This window comes from Oculina patagonica, chromosome 12 (genome assembly GCF_052425735.1).
Source record: "Oculina patagonica isolate OP01 chromosome 12, crgOcupat, whole genome shotgun sequence".
In the NCBI taxonomy this organism is placed as follows: Eukaryota; Metazoa; Cnidaria; class Anthozoa; order Scleractinia; family Oculinidae; genus Oculina; species Oculina patagonica.
Window position 1 is genome coordinate 26009189 of NC_135769.1, and position 23500 is coordinate 26032688.

At 37.1% G+C, this 23500-nt stretch overlaps 2 protein-coding genes across 2 annotated transcripts in view; one reads left to right on the forward strand and one right to left on the reverse strand.

Annotated features, from left to right (window-relative positions):
- LOC144633926 (uncharacterized) lies at positions 1–22773 on the reverse strand. Its single transcript, XM_078492858.1, has 6 exons — positions 22313–22773; positions 22123–22214; positions 1663–1722; positions 809–1130; positions 584–658; positions 1–112 (listed from the first exon to the last, which is right to left on the reverse strand). Exons 3-5 carry the CDS (start codon positions 1687–1689, stop codon positions 609–611), a joined length of 399 nt encoding a protein of 132 aa, XP_078348984.1. The 5' UTR covers positions 1690–1722; positions 22123–22214; positions 22313–22773; the 3' UTR covers positions 1–112; positions 584–608.
- The window catches only part of LOC144633913 (uncharacterized), a 16495-nt gene continuing 12166 nt past the window's right edge, over positions 19172–23500 (forward strand). Inside the window, exon 1 of the mRNA XM_078492842.1 lies at positions 19172–19226. The gene's annotated coding sequence lies outside the window, so the exon portion shown is untranslated. The remainder of the gene's footprint in view (positions 19227–23500) is intronic.

The window sequence follows — 23500 nt, forward strand, 5'->3', positions numbered from 1 at the left end:
GAACACATTTTCCCATATGGACAATGCATAATGCTTTCTTTAATATATTAGCCCATTGAATCCCCTTGGTATCTTGTCTCCCTTAACCTGTCCAGAGAATTGAAATCCATATCTGATGAGGCAATAAAATTAAAAGCGTTATCTTCTCAACTTGTATTGTGCACGACACAATGCTACCACTTGATTCAAAAATTTAAATATTTTTCCTGATTTCTGATGGCTTGCTTCATTACCTCAGTGGTAACTTGATTGATTGGTTGATCGGTGGATCGCTTGTTCGGACCGATCGATTCTTTAACTGATTGGATTGATCTGATTAACTGATTGATAGTAGATGGATTAATGGTCAGTTGACTGACTGACTGACTGACTGACTGACTGACTGACTGACTGACTGACTGACTGACTGACTGACCGATTGACGGACTGACTAACTGACTGACCGATTGACTGACTGACTGACTGACCTACCGACTGTCTGACTGACTGACTGACTGACTGACTGACTGACTGACTGACTGACTGACTGACTGACTGACTGACTGACTGGCTGAATGAATTCTTGATTTTTGGTTCTACTCACACGTGATTTTTGATAAGACTGAAAATCAGTTTTCCTTCTGCAATATGTCCAGTCCCATTGCAGTGCGTTTTTCAGCTGCGAGAAAGCAAGAATGGAAAGAAGAAAGTTTCAAAGACGTTAATTTAAAATTAAAATTTCAATGTTTTTTTATCAAACCTTCTAAACTTTTTTCTTCGTTTCTTTCTTTTGTGGCGGCAATATAACATATTTCCCCATCCTTCTTACCTGGTGCGTTACAGTAATCACTGTCACAGCAGCTCTGGGAACAATCCGTAAAGGTATAGCCGCGAGTTTCAAAGATTGCTCTCGCCCTCTCACAAGCCACCGCCTCGTCACAATCGACAGTCGACCTTGTGCAGTTCGCTACCACAATGTTGGAGGAGGTATCCAATGTGAAGGCTAAAATACCACATTTATCGTAGTCGCCTTCACAATCCACCGTTTCATCATCTATGACCAAGTAGTCCTTATAAGTGGTCTTGTGAAGGCAACTGATGCTGTAACCTGGTGGAATAACAGCGAGAAAACCACAAAGAAGGCTCACAGCCTGCAACGAAAAATAAGATCATCTTTTTAACCCATTCAGCGTCTGGACATTTTTACAAAAAAGCATTTTTTGGAGAGATTTGACTTTTTCTGGTCAGATATGAGCTAATTCTGCTCCAAACTACTTAAAACGGCATTCATTTGCAACATGAATAGCTGCCTTTCTTTTCATCATCGCATTTTAAAATATTTTTGTTCGGGCATGCACACAAATCAAAACTTCGAGATGCCTTTTTAGTTATTTTTGCTTAAAGATGATGACGACAGAGTTTGAACAAAGGGCAATGTTTGTCACGGCCGGTTTTGGCCGAAAAAGGCGCCAATTGGTCAAATAATTGCACTTGACGGGGATGATCGATCTTATTATGAGAAGTGGGCCGAGTAGATGAAGGGGTTGCGGGACAAATGAATGTGCCTATATAACAAACAAAAATCAGCAGATTGTTAGGACATGGAAATATTTATAGTAAGTAGATAAATTTAAAAAAAGAAACAAAAGCAATTTTTCAGATGCTAGTAAGATCATTTCTTACCACGATGAAAGAAACCTTTCCAGCCATTAAAACACTTTTAAATCCCTGGCCTGTAAAACACTGAAATTAAAGTAAAAAGATTATTATGGCAAAGATGGACACCACACCAGACGCAGAAATGTATCATTTTTTGAATAAGATTCCCTTGATTCATTAAAATTAAAATTTCGAAGGTAGTTTAATTTCGGTTCAGTAATTATAGTGTAATTCAGTATCAATATTCTCAAGCCAGTTTTCAGTTTTAGCCTTAAAAACGGGACTCGTTAATTTGCGGTCGAGGCCTCCTTATCGGTAAAATAGATAGCTGGCGCATCAAGGCAAACGGCAAACGCTACGAGCTGGACTGGTCAGTGGCGTCTAAAAGCAAGGAAAACGAAGTGTCTTAGTCACATTAAATTTCACATAACGTTGACCAGTCTAGCCGCCGACAACCATTTAGACAGTGAGACATTATCGAACATTACTGTCAGGACCGAAGTTTCATTTTTGGATTTGCGGCAGTGTTTGTTTGTTTCCTAATCATAATCCATCCCTCTGCTTTGAGACCTTCCTGACAAATCGACTGTGGTGTTAACATATTTCCATCAATATTATATTGCCAATGACATGAAAATGCTGCGGAAAACATGGACTGGGAGGGGATATGCGTAGGCGAAGCGAAGAAAATTCATAGTTCCATCAAACAGTGTTCTCATTGCGATATTTTAATCTTTTATATCTCGAAGCTGGAACGTCATAGCTGCGACTCATTGTTTTGCACTGGAAAACCAGCCCGTCTAAAACGAACACACGAATAACAATTTAGTGCCGGACATTTTGCTGACGGCGTATGCGTTGTAAGCACGCAAGCGTTGCGAAAAATACGTTTGAAATCCAGGGTTGATTCACAACTCACCAATTCCAACAAATCTAAAAACTTTGAACGAAATCGCCCGCTACAACTGCCTCAGATTATTTTCGTCAGATAACTTCCCCCTTTATAAACTGCAATTTGTTTGGTTCTGATAGCACGTTAAACCTGATTGGTTTGATAAACAAACATACTCCGAACACTACATCGTCCCCTGCGATGACTAAGGAGCTATTTTTGAAAAAAAAAAATAACTAAAAATAATAATTTTACTGCACACTCAAGGTTAAACAGATACACCGACGAGGTGTAATTTGGAGGCGGTCGTACAAACCAACAAGCCAGCGAGTGAATCGGCATTTATCTGCATAAAGTTTTTCATAAAACAACAAAATGTTCCTTTCCAGTGATCGACAATAAAAAGAACAGATAAAGCTTGATTCTCCTTAAATACATGTGATCAAAACTTCCCAAGAAAGAGCATGCGCATCTTGAAAGTTTTGTACTTAAAAAAATGGACGCTTTCAATGTCCTAAAACAGCCCGAAATTTATTTTGCAGGTAATGTACTCGCAAACTAAGCCTCAGCTAGAGATCGTAGCCCGGGTATGTAGGCTCATGATGGAGTGGTCGGTAAAGTACCAACATTTATTTTATGTACTAGAATTAAAATAAAACTCAAATATTCCTCACCTCGGATTTTGTTGAACGTTAGATGCAGTACACTGCAGAATTTTTCTGTCAACCAATTAGCAAAACTTCGAAGTCGATCTTGAATCTTCACATGCATAGACTGTTCTTTTCGCGTAAAATAAACTGTTTTATAATTATACACAAAACCAAACCGGTAATTAATAATACCTAGTGATGGTTGCTGAGTTTCTGTGGTCTATCGGCAAGAATTTACTATTGAAATACAAAAGATTGTTATTCACCCGGCTTTCAAATGCAGTGTCTTTTGTAAAAGGCATTGAGAAATGGTTTGAAAGCCATTTAATTAAATGGGTCCGTCCTAGCTAAAAATATTTTTATCACATATGGTGATATGTGTTAAAGTAAATGACGTTCATGTCAAAATGATTATGAACCTTAACAAAGAAAAGTACAAAGCAAACAAGTTAAAAATAACTTTGTTTGAAAAATTATTTGTAACTTCAACCAATAAAAGTTATTTATTTGTTTAATGCCGTATGCATGTAACTGCTGTCGTTGTTGTTGTTTTTGTTAATTTCAGTAATGGTTGCAAAAGGGATTGCAAAAGACTTCAACCGTAGGTACTTCAAACCTCCGCTTAAATAAACAGAACCAGCTTGTATAGAAATTGTCTGCATGAAGAAAGCATGAAAAAAAAACTCACTCGACTTTTACAAAGACAACGCGAATGTGCAACAAATGATACTAGAGACCAAAATAAAACACAATAGTCCGATTATCGAACCTGCCTGACCAAAATTCAATGAACGATCACATGAGCGCATGTTACTTTTACGACGGTGAAAAAATTCACCAGAATTTTAACGAATAGCTGCGCGATGAGCTTCTTTCAGTTCTAAATAAAGAGCTTGTAACTTAAAACATTTTGAAAAGTCAAAGCAGTTTAACTCTTGTGCCGTGAACGCAACAAACGTTAAAAAATGACATTTCCCTGTGCTCACTCTAATTTAATATCGCCACTCCAGTCTATTATAAAGATTTGACCAAGAAAAATGATACATATTCTTGTTTTCGCACTGTATAATGTTTGGTTGCAACTTACCAACAGGCAAAAACACTTGGAATTTGAGAGACACTAGCAGGCTAATGAAATTCACCATGACACGAAAAAAAAAGTACTGTAAAACGAAACAAGATAATGTTCCCTTGTGGAAACGTTAAAGGCAGATTTTTTGATGGAAACTGTTCTGTCCTAAAATATTTTATCATATTTTGGCTATGTGTTCTTTTACCTTATTTGGTTTTATACTCTTTTCTCGAAAGTTCATATAATTCCATCAAAAACACTTAATTTTCCAGCCATATTTAAATCGTTTACGACTCGACGTTGGAACGTAGTAGCAGCGACTTACAATTTTGCTCAGTTAGTTTTTGCCATCTTGTGCCATGCTTTCAGTTATTTGGTTTTCAAATTGGCACTCGACTGGGCGCAGTAAGGATTAAAACATGTAAGGAGAAATTGCGCAAAACATGACTTTCTTAGCACAGTATTACCTTAATTGTACTTTGGACAAGCCCACTCCATAACCTTTGTTGTGTTTTAAAAAAAATTAATCAGAGGTTTCTTAAGACATGAATCTATGACATCTACTTCGACTCGGTCGGCACATGGCCCCTATCATCGCCGTGAACACGCATGTTTGGAAATGAAAACGACTATTTCTACTTTCCTAACAAGTGTATACTACTCCCGAAGTCTAAGCTTGAAGAGGTAGCCGATGAACTGGTCGATAACGTACCTGAATTTTATATTATGTATTGGAATTAAAATAAAACCCAAACATCCCTCGCCTCGTTTTGTTTAACGTTAGATGCAGTACACTGTAGAATTTTTCTGACAACCAATTAGCAAAAATTAAAAGGCGATGTTGAATCTCCGCATACACTGTTTTCAGTTTTAGTGCAAAATAAACTGTTTTATCAACAGAAACTGATCGCTAATTAATCATACTTAGTGACGGTTGCTGAGCTACTGTGGACTTACGACAATAATTTACCATTGAATTACAAAAGCTTTTTATTTTTAAAAATGTGGTGTCACTTGTAAAAATATTTCTTTTTATAGGTTGTAGTTAAAAATATATTGTCAAATATAAGTTATTTTTTAACTAGTTTGCCTTCTATTTTTCTTTGTTTAAGGATTATGGTAATAAATATGAAATAAAGGAAAATCCAAATCAATCTAGTTTTTACTTTTTATTTGAATTTTATTTTGATTGAGCTTCATTTATTTTAACACATTAAATGTGAAAAACATTTTTTTAGCTTGGGCGGACCCAGTTAATTAAATGGCTATCAAACCATTTCTCAATTCCTTTTACAAAAGACACATTTTACAGCAGGGAAAATAACAATCATTTGTTATTCAATGGTAAATTGTTGTCGCTAGTCCACAGTAGCTCAGCAACAATCACTAGGTATGATTAATTATTTTGCACAAAAAGAACAGTCTATATATACCTGATCGAAGAAACGTTGACCCGTGAAAAGCTCAAACTATGAACGATAAGACCGAATAGTATTATGGGTAGACAGCATTGGTAAGCTTAGTAGTATTCCATTTATTTATAATCAAGGTAATATTTTCAATTTTTCTTTAAAAGCATGATTTATGCAACCTGTCGTATGGTTATGTTCATTCTGTCAGAGAAGACGATTACTTTTTCCGATTTCCCAGTAAACATTTGGGTCGCATCGTTTATCGTTCAGGCTTTTCACGGGTCAACGTTTCTTCAATCAGGTGTATGTGGAGATTCAACATCGTCTTCGAAGTTTTGCTAATTGGTTGACAGAAAAATTCTGCAGTGTACTACATCTAACGTTCAATAAAATCCGAGGTGAGGAATAATTGAGTTTTATTTTAATTCCAATACTGATACATGTATAATACTGAAATTCTGCTTCAAGCTGAAGCTTTGCGAGTACATTACTTGCAAAAAATTACAGCTGATTTTAACTTCAGACATTGAAAGTGTTCGAAAATCATTCTAAGGGAACATACCATGAACGTAATGGCGCTCCTGAAAATATCTAATTGCCGTAACCGTTCATCAGTAAGATGCCAAAAATACGAGCAATTCCAAAATTGGTTTCGGCTCTATTAAATCCTCTGCTAATTGCAGAATATTTTAGAAGGAACCACTCACGATGTGAGCACAGTTACAGTCAAGACAAAATAATAAGGAAAATAACGTTAAATAAATACAAACAGTTAAATTACAAACTAAGCACACACGTCAAATAAGTCCGGCCTGTTTTAGAGTATGCTGCCCCAGTCTGGCAGGCCATCCCTGGCTACCTCTCCGATGCAATAGAGCGGATACAAAAATGGGCGCTTCACATCATTTATCCTGAAGCCGAATCATATGCTCATGCCTTACAGCTTGCTCAATTATTAAGAATGGACACTAGAAGAGAAGACTTATGCGGTATCAAATGAAGTCAGATGAACATCCTATTCACCATCTGCTACCGAGACCAGCACTGATAGAGTCTAAGTATAATGTAAGGCAGAAAGCGCCAAAGTTTTACCTGTATAATAATGCCATAACATGTAGGACAAAGAGAGCTGAAAGCTTTTTCACATTTCGATACTTTTTGTAATTAGTCCTTTTTTGATAGATTTTTTATTGTAAATAGTAGACTTTTCATTTAATGTAAGTGTCACTCGATAATCCAGTTTCTTTTAACTGCAAAGAGATTAAAAAAAACTATTATTGTAATTCGTACGACTAATCGCAGCGACAAAATTCTGTCGCAGCGACAAAGATTGATGCAGAAATGCACCATGTCACACGAGGCAACATGTCGCAGCAACCTCTCGCCGCGAGATGTTGCAGCGACTTGTCGTCTAATGTGTCCCGACCTTAAAAGCATGGTAAAAGATGGGGAAAAATAACGGAGCAAAACAATTAGTCGCAGCTATAAGTTCCAGCCTCGCAGTGATTTGATGAAACTATCAATCTTTTTCTCCCTCTTATTTAAAAAATAGTGCCTCTCTGCGGAGTGTCTCGTTGTTTGCATCTTTGCTATAATAATAATCAATTTACTTTAATTTCAGTGTTTTACAGGCCATAGGTGTTATAATGGCTGGGAAGGTTTCTTTCATCGTGTTAGAAATGATCTTATTAGCATCTGATTAATTACTTCTGTTTTTATTTTTTTTTCCGATTTATCTACTTAATATAGTATACCCATGCTAACAATCTGTTGATTTTTATTTGCAATAGGCAGACTCCTTTGTCCCGCAACCATATTATCTACCAAGCCCACTTGTCATGATCGATTATTTCCCATTGATTTCAATTCTTTAACCAGTGGGCGCCTTCGACAACCAAAACTGGCCGTGACAAACATTGCCTTTTTTCCACCACTGACGTCATCATCTTCGACTAAAAATGACCAAAAAGGCATTAAAGTTTTGATTTGTGTGTTAGCCCGAACAAAAATATAAAATGCGATGCTAGCGGAGAGAAAGGCAGCTTTCCATGCATGTTGCAAACGAATACCGTTTTTAGTAGTTTGGAACAAATTTAGCGCTTATCTGAACAAAAAAATGTCAAATCTGTCCAAATTTTTTTTTTTTTTTTTTTACAAAAATCTCCAGTGGGTTAAATAGATGACCTTATTTTCGTTGCAGGCCGTATGCCTTCTTTGTGGTTTTCTCGTTGTTATTCCACCAGGTTACAGCATAAGGTGCTACCACAAGACATTTTATAGCGACTTGGTCGCAGATGATGAAGTGGTGGATTTTTCAAGGCGAAGACTACGATAAATGTGGTATTTTAACCTTTACATTGCATTCCTCCTCCAAAGTTTTGGTAGCAAACTGCACCAGGTCGGCTCTGGATTGCGACGAGGCGGTGGCTTGTGAGAGGGCGAGAGCAATCTTTGAAACTCGCGGCTATACCTTTAAAGATTGTTTGTCGAGCTGTTGTGACAGTGATTACTGCAACGCACCAGATAAGGAGGAAAGGGAATATGTTAAACTGCCGCCACAATAAAGAAAGGAAGAAAAAAGTTTAAACCTTGCAAAAAAGTGCAGATTTTTAAAGCATATACATGTACATACGAAAATAATCGTCAGCAGTCGACATTTCGGCATCATCTTGACGCCATTTTCAAGACTAAAATAAAATAAAGTTTGCGATGTCGTGAAAGAGTTACTAAATTTGCATAAAAAATCCTAGATAAATACTTTTGCACGGACAGAGTCAGTTTGCACTATCAGTTAGGGATTGGTCGCAGCTTACGGATGAAAAGCATCTCTTTTGATTAGGCAATCCATTTTGTTCTTACACTTTGCAAGTCCGTGAGATTGATTTAACAAAGACGCAGGCATTTAAACATTGTGATCGTCCACGGAGTGCTTTTATCCGCAAGGTGCGACCGATCCTTGACCAATCCTTAGTCTTGAGAATGGTGTCAAGATGATGCCGAAACGTCGACTGCTTCCAATAATTTTCGCATATATATATGCTTTACTTAATCTCTTCTGATCAAACGGTTTTGATTGCTATCTAATTTCAAACGTCTTTGAAATTTCTTCTCGCAGTTGAAAAACGCACTGCCATGGGACTGGACATAATGGAGAAGGAAGGCTGTTTTCTAGTCTTATCAAAAATTACATGTGAGTAGAACAAAAAATCAAGAACTCAGTCAGTCAGTCAACCAACAAACTAGTCGGTCAGTCAGTCAGTCAGTCAGTCAGTCAGTCAGTCAGACAGTCAGTCAGTCAGTCAGTCAGTTAGTCAGTCAGTCAGTAACGTTTTTGCAACGTTACGGTATCTAAGGCAAATTCCTAAATGTCATTAAGTCCATGTATTCTTCGATTAAGAGTTGTGTTCGCATAAATAAAAGCACAACAACGGATCTGTTTTCATGCAAAAAAGGCATAAGGCAAGGTGATGGATTAAGTCCAGTTCTGTTTTCTTTGTTTATGAATGATTTACCAGATTACTTTAGAGTCAACAAATGCAAAGGGGTAGTATTAAACAATCAATTACTTAATTGCCTAATGTACGCAGATGATCTATTAATATTAAGCGATTCTCCAGAAGGATTGCAACAATCACTTGACGTTATTCATAAGCACGCTCAAGAACGGAAACTAAAAGTAAACACCAAAAAATCAAACATCATTGTATTTAGTGGTAACGGTCAGAACAAACACAAAAAAGATTTTAAGATGGTTTCCGCACAATTTTCGAGCAATACAGGCAAAAATAAAGTTACCAGAAAGACCTCTTAGCATGGCAACAGTTTTAGTACAGCTAACAAAAACCTGCCAAAAATTTAGCACTCAAGCTGACCCCGCGAGAGAAAAATGGATTTGAAGTTGTCTTTATTTCAGTTAAAACGGACGTTTTGTGCCAGTTCAAAACAAAATGGCGCTCGTTTTATACATTTTTTCGAGGTTTGACTTTAATTTTCTCGAGAATGCTTTAGAATTTAATTGCGGGGTCACTAAGACAAATGAATTTCGATGAGATCTTTTAAATAGTATACAAACTGTTGCCGTGCAATGAGTAGATTTTTGGTACTTTATTTTTGCACTCATTGCTCGAACTTTCAGCGGAATCCGTCTTAAATACGACAATGAAACTTTAAATATTGTCGACAAACAAACATATCTAGGCATAGAAATGACATCTTCTGGTCGTTACACCTATGCAAGAGAAATAATTAGCAAAAAGGCTACCAAAATTATTTCCATCATTAAACGATTTCTATCCAACATTGATTCATCAACAATTGTGATACGAAATAAACTTTTTGATGCTTTAGTTAAACCCATACTTTTATATGGTTGTGAAATATGGGGACCCGAACTTTTATCCTACAAAACACATTTCGATAAAAGTACAATTGAACAAGTTCACATCCGGTTTTGCAAACAAGCATTAAATGTACCATGGTATGCAGAAAACGTAGCATGTAGAGCAGAACTAGGTCGATACCCTTTAGCAATAGACATTAAAGCATCTATCTTATGCTATTTTCAAAGATTAGAACATAAGATAACCAATCCCATATTAAATGATGCATTTCTTTACGCCAAAAAACATACTAAATCTGTTAGTTTATTAAATGATGATGAAGCATTAGGAATTCTCTCCGATAATGACACATCAGCCCCACAACTTTCAACGAATTCTTGCTCTAAAAGTAAACATAGGTTAAGGAAAAATTATTTCCAAAATTGGTCAAAGGTCCGAAATTGCGCGTCAGTTAGCTCTAGAGAAAAATTCACTCACAAAGAAGATAAAAAAGATTACCAATTAGAAGAGTATCTCACTACAGTTAAAAATCCAGCGCATCGAATAAAAATAACTAAACTAAGATTAGGGGTACATTCCCTACGCATACAGACTGGAAAATATGAAAATTCAGGAGCATCCATACCAATTGAAGAAAGAAAGTGCTTGGTATGTAAGGAAAACCACATAGAGGACGAACAGCATTTTTTAATGTATTGCAAAGGGTATAATGATATTAGAAAAGAGCTTCATTCAATCGTGTCACAAACTGATCCTCGCTTTGTAGATTTAACTGATCATGAAAAAATAAAGTACCTTCTTAAACTAGATAATTATGCTACCTCTAGAATCATAGCTAAATATATCTTCCTAATGTTTCAAAAAAGAAAAGAAATTTTAAATTGAAAGTCATATCAATAAATAGTTGTATAATTAATAATCCAATAATTACCGTAAACGTTTGCATTGTAATTTCATTGTTTGTTATTAAGTAATTTGTTAGCATAGTTGCTATAACACCTTTATTGTAACTAGACCAATACCTCCCTTTGGAGTGTAAGGCACAATAAAGATTTACTGTTACTGTTAGTCAGTCAGTCAGTCAGTCAGTCAGTCAGTCAGTTAGTCAGTTAGTCAGTCAGTCAGTCAGTCAGTCAGTCAGTCAGTCAGACAGTCAGTCAGTCAGTCAGACAGTCAGACAGTCAGACAGTCAGTCAATCAGTCAGTCAGACAGTCAGTCAGTCAGTCAGTCAGTCAATCAGTCTGACAGTCAGTCAGTCAGACAGTCAGTCAGTCAGTCAGTCAGTCAGACAGTCAGTCAGTCAGTCAGTCAGTCAGTCAGTCAGTCAGTCAGTCAGTCAGTCAGTCAGACCATTAATTCATCATCTATCAATCATTCAATCAACTGATCCGTTAATTAATCAATCAATCGATCAGTCCGAGCAAGTGATCCACCAATTAACTATTCAATCAATTATGTTACCAGGTAATGAAGCAAGTTATCAGAGATTAGGAAAAATATTTAACTTGAATCCAGCGATATCATTGTGTATATAGGAGTTGAGAAGATAACGCTTTTAATTTTATTTGCCTCATCAGATACCGGTTTCAATCCTCCAGACAGGTTAAGAGAAACAAATACCAAGTGGATTTAAGGAGCTAATATGTTAAAGAAAGCATTATGTATTCATCATATGGAATAAAAGGTTGATAATAGATCAAACGAATTTTTTTTGTTTGTGTTTGAAAATAAAATAAAAAAAACGGATGTCTAAGGGCGCTATCTGTGCAGCTATGTGGTTAATACTTCCTTCCTTTCATTTATTCCTTTTTTCATTTGTTTCATTACCTTTTCTTTTCTTTTCCTACCCAATGCATCTACTATACCAATCTAGCGTATAGTATATTTCGCGCGCCGTGATTGGCTTCTCGAGCTACTTGACTGTTCACTTTCGTGCAGAACAAATTGACTTGCCCTCTTACCCCGACGAATGAAGTAGAAACGCAAAATTGCTTTAGGTCATGTCCACATGAATTTTGCCGTCATTTTAAGGAAAGGCTGGCAATTATGTCAGTCTTGCCAACAGTTTACTTTTATTTGGATTTAGCTATACTGGTTTATCTACGTTTTCAAAACACCGCACGATTTGAGATACTACCGATTTAGACCGTGCAGTCTTCTGTTCTCACCGACATTCACTCTCAAGTCGTTAGGACCTAAGATCACTACTTCAGGACTAAATTATTGCTTTTGGTTGCCCCATAGTCGAATGCAAGCATGATAGTGGTACCGAACCGCAATTGGGTAAATACATATCTTGAAATGACTTCCCTTCTGAGAAATCAAATCCTAAGTGTGCTGCCATCTAAAGAAGTTTTGGTATTTCAGCCGGAAGGACTTCACCATTTCATGGAGGGGAGATGTTTTCTCTCCCCGTAAAGGACAGACTACTTTAATTGATGATGAAAAATCTTAGAGTACGAGACGATGGAGGCTAATTACCCTAACGGTATACCAAAATAGCCGTACCAACAGGTTATAAAGTGATTTATAAAGCACGATGTCCAGACGACGATAGATACAATCCAAAATATTACTACAATCACATATGTTCGCTTTAAAGTTAAACAACGTGTCTGTATCTCAGCCCTAACAACAGGGAGAGAAGTCTGTCCACGCTTATTGCAGTCACTGTAAGCAAAGATACTGAAACTAAAGCATAGCCTACAATAACATACGAGGCTTGCGTACAGACTAAGATTCCATTCTACGTGAACCAGAGACATCCAATGGGTCACAATTAAAGGTTCAGCAATAAGACCAACACAGAGATCAGTTGTTGCCAGGCAGCGAAACAAGAGCTTAGAAGGAGGATGAAGGGAAGAATACTTGCGAAGGGCCACAAGGATCACTGTATTGCCAAGAAATGCAGTAATGGATAAAAAATGTTAAATGCTGAAAGGTATATTAACTCTTCGTGTATTCCACCTGACTAGCCAGGCGAACATCGCATTTGTGCAACGGGTTGAGTGTGCTTTTCCCCTCCGGTAAAGTTTAGTTTCGGTCATTATTTTAGAATGTGGACATTTGTAGCTTTAACAACAGACGTTTCGTCAAGATCCACCCAGCAACTCATAAGCTTAAACTTGATCATGCTTTGAATTTAAATGGCGACTTTATGATGTTGAATAATATGACATCTGTACAGAGCTGTCTGTTATTTTTTCAAACACGTCACAATTTTAATGAAAATTATCAGTTTGCGTAATTATTCAGAGGAAAGCAGCATATTTTATAACAAAAGCGCATTCTGAAAACCATTTGTTTTCTTACTAGGAAAGGCTTAGTAAAAATAACAAAAACTGCATGTCTTAAATAAAGCAAAATACATGAAGGTTATTTCCTTCAAAAAGTAATAACGGAATTTATTCGAGTGTGATCATCTAGCATACAAAAAAATGGTTCATCAGTTAACCCGTTGGTGTTAATGTACGTTTCTTGTATTTTCTGAGTTTAATATAATTTTTCTCGGCATCATGCTGAGGCTAAGATCACAGTATATTATTAAGTAATTCTACTGTAAATAATGTCACTGTATTGTATTTTAACAACCATGTTGTCTTGTAATTTAAGAAGTATTGTTACCGTAAAAAAAAAAAAAAAGATCACAGTATATATCATGAAGTTTGATGAACAAGATATTTTAACTTTCATTTTCTTAGGAAATGAGAGGTAATAGTTAACTTTTACGCTCGAAAAGTTAGCTCTCCAAATTCGCTGCCTATATCAACAGCACGAATATGATTAGCTAAATTTGACAATATAATTTAGCAATTGTTTCACACAGTTTTCGTTCAAGACCTCCACGTGGGAGGCGCGGTAACCTAATGCTTTAATAGCGCGCTTCACTCCGCTTCTAGCGATCCAGGTTCGAGCCAAGGCCTGGGTCACTGCGTTGGGTTCTTAGGCAAGATATCCATAGGGCCTCGATCTCTCTCCTCCCAGGTGAGAGATCGACGCACTAAAGGTACCGGCATTGGTGGTAAATTGATCAGGCACGTCATATATATAAGAAAAAGTAGGTAATTAACCCTCTTTTACAAATCCAATTTTTGGGGTAGTTTTTCATACGATATTGGTGTACTCGATAAAAACATGTGATAAGAGGTATAAATACAAAAAATAGACCATAGAAATTAATTGATAAAAGTTGTGAAGTAACAGGAAAAATGTCAAAGAGTTTAGCACGTTTAGAGTCAGCCTGTGTATTAAAATTTGGCGCAGTTTTGTTCATACGAAAACTCAAAAAGACATCAAGACCCACAGCCAACACAGAACCCACGCAGGAATTTAATTCTACTGCGGTTTTATAATTGCCCTACATTAAAGGTGTATCAGAAGTTCTTTGCCGCTTTTTATAATAACAAGGCGTACGCGCCGTTTTCAAACAAGATACAACTCTTAGGTCTAATTTAATTCGACTAAAAGACGCCATAGAACCAAGTAAACAAGACGGTGACGTATGAGATTCCATGTAAATGCTGTAAAGTATCAACGGCAGCGAACCAATATGCTACAAATAGCGACACGCAAACATCGACCTTAGTCGTCTGATGAAAACTAGCAGAGTATTAATAGCAGAGTATTACAGTCGAAACGTCGCGATCAATGCGAATCAGAATCCCTTTCGGACTTATCGTTCATAATTTATGCTTTAACCCTCGGACGTATAAGCAAACTCATACCCCCACCATCGTACAAGGGGGGGGGTGGATGGAACCCCTCCCCGGAGTTTTCGTTATATTAAGGCGTAGCGAAATTATTTTGCTCTCAGAAGAAAGCCCGTAGCTTACTCTACAAGATGGCATAATTTTAATTGGCTGTGACGTCATATGACGTAACGTGACGTCATCAGAGCCGCCATCTTGGATCCGCCATCTTGGATTTCAACATTTTCTTAGAAAGTCACAAAATAACAGAAATTGATGCAAAATCAAGTCAGAATACTTATGGAATGTTAAAATAAACAAATCGTGCAAATCTGTTTCAAAAAACTGGAAAAAATAAAGAAAAATGTTAAAAATGACGATTATTGGCAAGACCTGCCTGTATTTATGACGTTGCCATGACAACGTCAAATATCATGGACACATGGTTGACATATCAAAATTTCGGCAAAGGATGAATGAACAGCTACTGAAAATTTCAGTACTGTAGAGTAAATCGTTTTCTCAAAATTTGGAAAAAACCTTATGGGGGGGTGGCATCCACCCCCCCCCCCCCCTTGTACGTCCGAGGGTTAAAGGGTCAATGTTTCTCAGAGTTGGTATATCCGAAACACCAAACCCTTCCTAAAAACAGACTGATGGAGGTGAAAATCCATGGCCTGTAGGGAAGGTCAGAGAAAATTAGCAGGCGGAGAACTGAGTGGAACATAAGTGACTTTAACGGCTTAGTGAACAAATCCACAAACGTAGACGAAAGCTTTATTTATTATATCCTATTACGTTTCCCCTAAGCTACAGAGCTTAACGATTTATCAAACTAAATTTAACAAAATTTACATTTACTACAGCTATGCAGGTACCGCAGGTGCTAGTATTTTGACTGGAAGCGCGATCAGAGACCGGTTATGTATCACAGCTTCCGTTATTCGCCTTATCAACTGTCAAATGGCTGTCGAGGTCTGAATTAACAGAAGCAATGCAGTGGCCGCTTCTCCTCTTAGCTTTCCGTTTAAACTACTTCCATCCTTCCCTGGTTGATCTGCTGTTGTTAATTTGGATTATTAACCGACAGAACAACGAGTCAATTAGTTAATTAGTTAAGTGCTTGTAGAGCGCTGGTGCCTTTTTCACTACAGCAGGTTGGTATAAATGAACTCAAGACAATGTTAGTCGAAAAAGAATATAGTGATCGAGTACCTCGCTCAAAAACAGGGCAATGTGGCTTATCTGCGGGAACATTAAGAAAAAGTGCCGCAAATTTCCGTGAATTGACAATTTAATGAAAAGCCACGCAAATAAATATCACAAAAACTACAAGCAAGAGAGTCCTGGTCATTGCTTTTGCAAGTCTGTTGGCTCCTAAAAGAGCTTTTGTTGATCGGTAGCCGAAAGTTTATTATTGAGATTACACTTCTCGCCGCTAAATAATATAAACCTTCTTCGTTAACAGGTCCTTTAATCGGCTTATGGTCGCTTAAATTTCTTGAACAGGTTACCGTCTTACGGCACGGCATTTCCATTCACCCAAAAAAGTTGTTTGCAGCGTCGACGACGGTCTAGAACTTCAACAGCAATCGATCCTCCACGGGCGAGAAAATACTACGCTATTCTGGAGTGTTTGCGTGGTGATGGCCCGCAGTTTCTTCGCTGTTTAGCACTTTGATAGCAAATGTGTCGAACTGAGTACGAAACTATCTTCGTGCGATAAGTTTATCTCCGATAGACGGCTTCCAGACCTCTTTAATTTCTAAATATGATAGCCACGAACAGCAGATACAAAATCAAACGTCCCAACCCCGTTAGTTCGCGTCCGATCTAATGCCTGGTTACTAAGCTACGAACGTTCCACAAACACATGTTTTTGTTGTCGAGCAAAATCAAAGGAAAAACTAAGTTGAACGAAGAAATAGTTGTTAACAAATACCAGAAAAAGATCAATCATATTTCAAAGCTGGTGAAAACAATTTTCATTATAATAAAGCGCTAAAAGTTTTGGGTAAAGACTTGAAGTATTTTCCAGTTCAATGTTTATAGTGAGTTTACGTTCGATGATGAAGACTTCTAAAGACTCTACTTTGAATTTCTTTGATTTCTTTCGAAAAACTTTTTTTCTTAAATTTTAGTTGCTAAATTAAAGGTGCAGCTTATTTGCGGATGCAATTTATCTGCGAGTGTTTACGGTACTGACCCCAGCGTCTTGCGAAAGCCATTAGTGGCTCCTCTGACGAAAAAGGCCGATTTAGTCTAAAACTGCTAATAGATGTGGTCAACTAATTATTTCGGTTTTTAAAGGGCCCGTTGGTATTTTCCTAGAAATAATATCCCTTTTGGTTGGAAGAGTTCGGCCTACATTCATATAACAATCTACAGGTCTCCTTCCTGCACACTATTTTCGGTCGCTCTCAATTCCATGCTCGCTAATATCGACGACCGCTACCGGCCGGGGAACTCCGCATACCCTCACAACCCTCAGTTTATGAGCCCTTTCCCACTATGGAGCCCTCTTTTGTGTCATCTTCATCGATCTGCTGTTTTCAGTGTGTTATATGCTTGGATACTACTTAGGCCTTAATAAGTCTGTTTTTATCCCTCAGCTACTCCTGTTAGAGGGCAAGAAACATCAGTTCTATAACCTCATTCGTTTATAGTCCTTAAAACCTTGAAAATACTTTCCGGGAGGTGCACTTCTTTTGCATTAGCTTTTCATTAAGAAATCCATTCGGATCCTTCTCCAATACACTGATCCGGGAAGAAAAAGTTTTTCCCGAAGTATTTGCGATATAACTGAAAGCGAAATGTGAAACAAAAGGTATGAATTGGAGAAACGAGAAATCGTGGGTAAAGCGAAGAAACAAGGAAGTGTCAACGGGCTTTAGGTGTAGGTGTATGTAGGTACCCGCCATTTTGATAAAATAATATTGCATGTCGGGAGTGCTGTTTATTAATATGGTTATGGTTAGATTTTTTAGGGGGATGATTTGGTGGTGGGTCCACCTTGTAGGGGACTTAGTGTTCTTTCGTGAGCTCACCTGCCGTAGGGCGAATTTGTAAAATAAATACATGAAAAAAAATAAATAAATACTTTTAATCCTAAACAACAGCCAAATGGTTTTCATTTCTTGTCCCCGTTTGCGACACTCCTTGTCTTATTAGTGCGGGCCCAATATTAACTCTGAAAAGCCTCATCAGGGATGGGTTAATAAAATTTGTATGTATGTAAGAGGGACCCGCAACCCTAATCTTGACAGCGACCAGCTGATTGCATATAACGTGTGCGCGCCTTCACCGCGGTCAAACGTCTCAGGCGGGTTTTCTCTCCATTTCGCTGTTTTTTTTTTTGTTCAAATTGAAGTGATTACGAGCAAGGATACAGGTCAAGCATAATCCCATTCACTCAGGTAAACCAGTGTTTTTACTTTTTAAATGTTTCGCATCCGAACCAAAGCTGCTTTGACAAATGGCGCCGACAAGTCCGCATATCGCTGTTTTCAAACACGTAAAACTTTTTTAGTAAAGCTCCAAAAAACTTAGTAAACCCGAAATTAGGATACCGGTTATGTATCGAACTTTGAACTGTAAAAATTAAAACCTTATCTTTGCAGTACTTTTCTTATTTTTTGCATATTTCTGTCGTTTGACCGCGGTGGAGTGCGCGCCACGGTTATAGAAGACCGTCTGCAAAGCGGAAGTTGAAAATTTTGTTCTTTCACCAAGAACGATCAGAACGCGAAAAATGTGTCAATCACAACAGTTTGTCGAAACACCGGAAATTGAAAATCTGTTGTTCAAGAACGATTAGAATGCGAAAAAATGTGTCAATCTCAACAGTTTGTCACATCGAGGCTCCTTGGAAACATTACGTTTTGCAGACGTTGTCTAGGCGTTGCTTTTGAGAAGATTTGCTGTGATTGTATCACAGTTAAACCAAGGCAAAACGAATAATTTCACCAACGGTTAGTCTCGAAACATTTCTTACAACACTAACAACATAACGAGTTCACTGACCGAGCAAGATCACATCTCGATTACACCGCGTGCTCGATTAAATCAGTGCATTCCTTGCGTGACGCGTTACTTTAACTGTCTACATCGTCCGAGAAATTTTCGCGATCAGTTGGAATAATTGCCGTAAAAATGCGGTGACTTAAGTTATTTGTTCTTCCATCATGAACAGTTACAATGCAAAAGTATCCGAAAATGCGTCGTTCAAACAGGAAGTTGAGTTTTTTTCCTCCACAAATAACGATTAGAATGCGAAGAAAGTGTCAATCACAAAAGTTTGTCAACTGAGATCGAGGCTTCTGTCACATGAAAGGTAAAGGTGAAGAAAGGTGCATCTAGGCCCGCACTTTCTAACCTGTGGTTACCACTAGTCAATAATAAATAAAGCATTGTCCTTAATTGTATTACCACATGAAACATCATGTTTTTTGGAGATCCTCAGTGATCCACAGTTTCAAAGCGTTCCTTCGATCTACCAGCATCAGCAAAAGTTGACTCAGTTCTCAAAAAACGGTAAGTTATTATCCATGTCTCTATCTACATACAAGTCTTTTTAATCAGTAACGGCTAAAAATTTATTCCTTTTGGGTTGTGGGGTAAAATTTCCATTGTTCGTTCTTTTTTTTTTTTGAAATGCAGTTTTTATTTACCTCGACTAAAGTTTGAAACTGTGTAAGGCCATATTTTACGTCAATGTTGTACCTTGTTAGCCGTCTGAGTGCAGTATCACAGAACATTCTGGCATGAATATAATGCGACCACAAGGCTTGTTTCAGGACATGATTAAATTTTATTGTCGGGTAATTCTCATCGAAGGCAAAATATATATTTCACTCTATCCGGGGAAGAATGGTTGCGCGGTATGCGTTTCCATGCATGTAAAACAACGCGACTACAAATTATACTACCACTAAGGTAGGTGTTAAACCAAAACAATGATAAACTGGAGTATTTCCGCTTGACGAAGAGGGTATTTATTCTTCCTTGGCTGATTTTGAGACAATGGCTTTACTCGAAGACAATGAGTACCAGTAAACTCAACTCAATCCTTGTGAAATATGAGAACGTTCAAGGAAAAATCCATTTATTTAGTAACCTTTTTAGATATCACTGGTGGTAAATTAAACACTGAGACATGCAAATACAGTAGAACCCCGGTAACTCGAACTCGGATAACCCGAACAACCCCGCTAACTCGAACAAACTTCCATTTCCCTTGGATTTGAACCCACTTTTCAGTCATTTTTACTCGATTAACTCGAAACCCCGCTAACTCGAACTAAATTTCGTTTCCCTTGAACAAAATTGGGTCCAATTTACCCCGATAACTCGAATTATGGTTCTTGCAACTCGCCACGTATCAGTCCATTGATATCTTATAGCTCTTCTTGTCGTGTAATCGGATTTAAACACTAAAACGAATACTACAGCAATTTGATTTTAATTAAATCACGTATCTGACACTCATTTTCCACTCTTATCATAAAATATGTATCGTGTGAGAGTTTCTGACGAGATAAGTTTTATTTGCACTATACTGTGTGCTGATCTTCTTGAACTATTTTTCGTTTCCCTTCAGAGTTCGAGTTGTCGGGGTTCTACTGTATCGGTATATAACCTTCTATTTTCAGTATTTTTCCATACGACTGCAGTACTATTCAGGAAGAACATCGATATTAACGTGAGTAAAAATAAATCTTTCGTAAAATGACATTATTTATTTATTTATTCACTTACGTAAGCAGATGTTATAGACTCGCTTTCCCGAAAAAAAAAATATAAAACTTACAATTCTTAGGCTTGGTCCTGCGACTTACTCTGCTATTTGGTTTATTCATCAACAGAAGTCAGGATAAAAGCCACGCATACAACTCTGGTAAACATTTAGTAATTGTAAAATAACTAGAAAAAGACATTTAACCAGTGCGTTTGTCTCCCGGTCTAAACTAAAAAATCGGCCATTATGGTGGATTTCCACTGACGCGTAAATTTTTACGTGCATGAAAAAAAATTAGAGACAATGTATGAACGGCCTGCGTAAACGTGTACGCAAGCCGTTCATACATTGTCTCTAATTTTTTTACGCACGTAAAAAATTACGCGTCAGTGGAAATCCACCTTTAGAGAATTGTCTAAAAGAAACGACACTCGCTTCGCAACGGGTTGAAAAAAGTGACCAATCAACTTTCGAAAACTGAATAACCAACATTATAGATATACTGACCTCATATTCCAATTAATTCCCAGAGTCAGGCTCAGTAAGCCGTCTTGCTCGGTCGATTCTCTTAGAAGTCAATTAATCGTTAAAGCTGAAACGTTCCCTGCCTTTATTTAAAAAAAAAATGAGCATTTTTTTTTTAATTTCGGGGAAGTATGCATTGGCCGGCAGTAAAAAAAAATGAATATTGCCATGTTTTTCTTCTAAAGGAACCGATCGACATAGCACTGTTTAGAAGGTTCTTGAAGATTTGTTATTGTCGGGTTCAATGACAACAGGACAAAACGTGACCCGTTTCAGGTGAATGAAAAGCCATTAGTGGCTTTTCGATACCATCGGTGTTGTAAATTCAAACATCATAAGTTTTTTGATTGAGCTTTTTATCGGTGTTTTGTCCAATCCATCTTAAGTAAGCCTTCACTTGGGCAGTAGAAAGACCGGCAAATATAACACCTCTTTTTAAACAGATGTTCCAAATTTTAAGAGCGAAGGCACAGATTTTTGAAGCAAACCTTGTCCACGGTCAAAAATAAAACCCTCCTTTATTTTTAATTTTTAAACAGGTTTAAGTAAGTTTTTAAAGGTTTCGAGGTTTATTTTTCAAAATACCGCCGACTTTCTTCGGAAATATTTGAGAAAATCGATTTCGCACTATTGAAGGCTAAAAATAGCCGAATTAAATAGCAAAATTAAGCATTCGCAAAAACGTTCTCGCGTTATTAGTAGAAGTTATATCATCGAGAATTAGAAACATATGTTTAAAGTAGAAGTATTTAGCAATGTTTACATGCCTGTGTTTTGGTTCTAGATTATACTTTTCATAGCGAAAGTAACGCTCTTTGATAACAATTTTATAACTGCTTTAGTAAATACAGTTTCATCTCATAATAACAACATTACTTAATCGGCTTAATCGGCTTCATTTTATGGCTATAAAATGCCCAAAGACTCTTCTTTATCTACATATAAAAATTGGTTCGGGTTTTTAAGCGAGCGCGTTTTAAAACGCCATCGAAATCTGGGTAATTTAACTAAAATTTGAACTAATTTGCATATCACCGTTTTGATGACATGTTACATGTAACGGCCGCATTCGCATAAAAGCTGCAAACTCTGGTTTTCCTTAAATTTGTGCTTAACACTAAATTAAACTTGAACTCCTTTTCTATCCCTACTGAAAAGATCACTTACCTTTTATATTGCTGCGGTAGATACAGTAAAAGCGGTGAAAGGAGCGTTTGAGTTATAAACAGTGGAGACTCACAGATGCCACATTTCATTCTCTACAAAAAATTGCGATCTATAATTACATTTTCTTGAATCTGAACAAGATCATGTTTTACGCAGCCATGAATTTTTTTAAATATCTTCGCGTACTTACCCAAAATTAGCTGCAAGGGACTAAAAGGCCAGTGTTACGATTTGTTTGAGTATTACGTGACGATTCAGATAAAGTTGTAACGCATGACCGGTAAATGGAATTTCAAGAATGTTTTGTTGTTGACGGGTAGTTTACTATTTTTTATTTCTTTTTTTGGGAGTGAAAATATCTTTAAATAGTTAGAGCTATTTATATTTTTAAATTGCTATTATTTATATTTCTTATAAGTTTTCATTTTATTTTAGAATTTTATTTTAATTAGATTTTAGGTTAACCAGGCAGGGCCCCTCTGGATACTACGCTAGCCGCTGAACGAGCCACCCTCGATCAAGCTACAAGCCGTATTCAGTGCAGACGCGTGTGCGGATAGCTCACTATATTGATCATAAATTAGTAAAATAAACTAAATCTCCTCGATAAACATTGAAAATTTCACATATCAAAAAGCCAACAAATCCGTTGCCCACGAACACTTCTGTCGCACAAAATTTGCGCACTACAACACCTGTGTAAACATCCAAATTAAATTTTGAAATCTAATTATAAACTTACAGAAAATATCACGAAATTTTAATTTCGGAATTGAAGTATGTTTGGTTAAGTGTCAAATTTTAAGCATACAGAATTTACAGAAAACACCTTTGCATCCATACAACAAAAACCTTTGTAAGAAGATAAAAAGCGTTCTCTGGTAAAATATTTAAAAATTATAAGCTTTCGACAGCCAGACTGCTGTCTTCGACGGATAAAAATGAAGTAGAAGACGAAGACAGCAGTCTGGCTGTCGAAAGCTTATAATTTTTAAATATTTTACCAGAGAACGCTTTTTATCTTCTTACAATGAATCCTGGTATCGAATCTTCAATATTTTTAAAAAAACCTTTTTGCTGGCATTTGAGAATGAATACAAAAAAAGTTGAAGAATGGGGCGGTGAGCGGTGGGTGGTGAGTGGATTATACTGGATCCGTGCTCGTCCTGTAAGCAAACTCTGAAAGTAAACAATGTTTGAAAATACTTTTGAATCACTGTTTGAATTTTAAAAAATACCCTCCTTCTTTCTCATGGGCAGAGATTTTCCTTTTCAGTTCGTGCTACTGGTCAGTTGCAAGTAAGACTCACGACATGTCAGTATAATGCGTGACGCTTATGCCAAGGTAAAAGGAATTGTGTGGAGGGGGGGGGGGGGG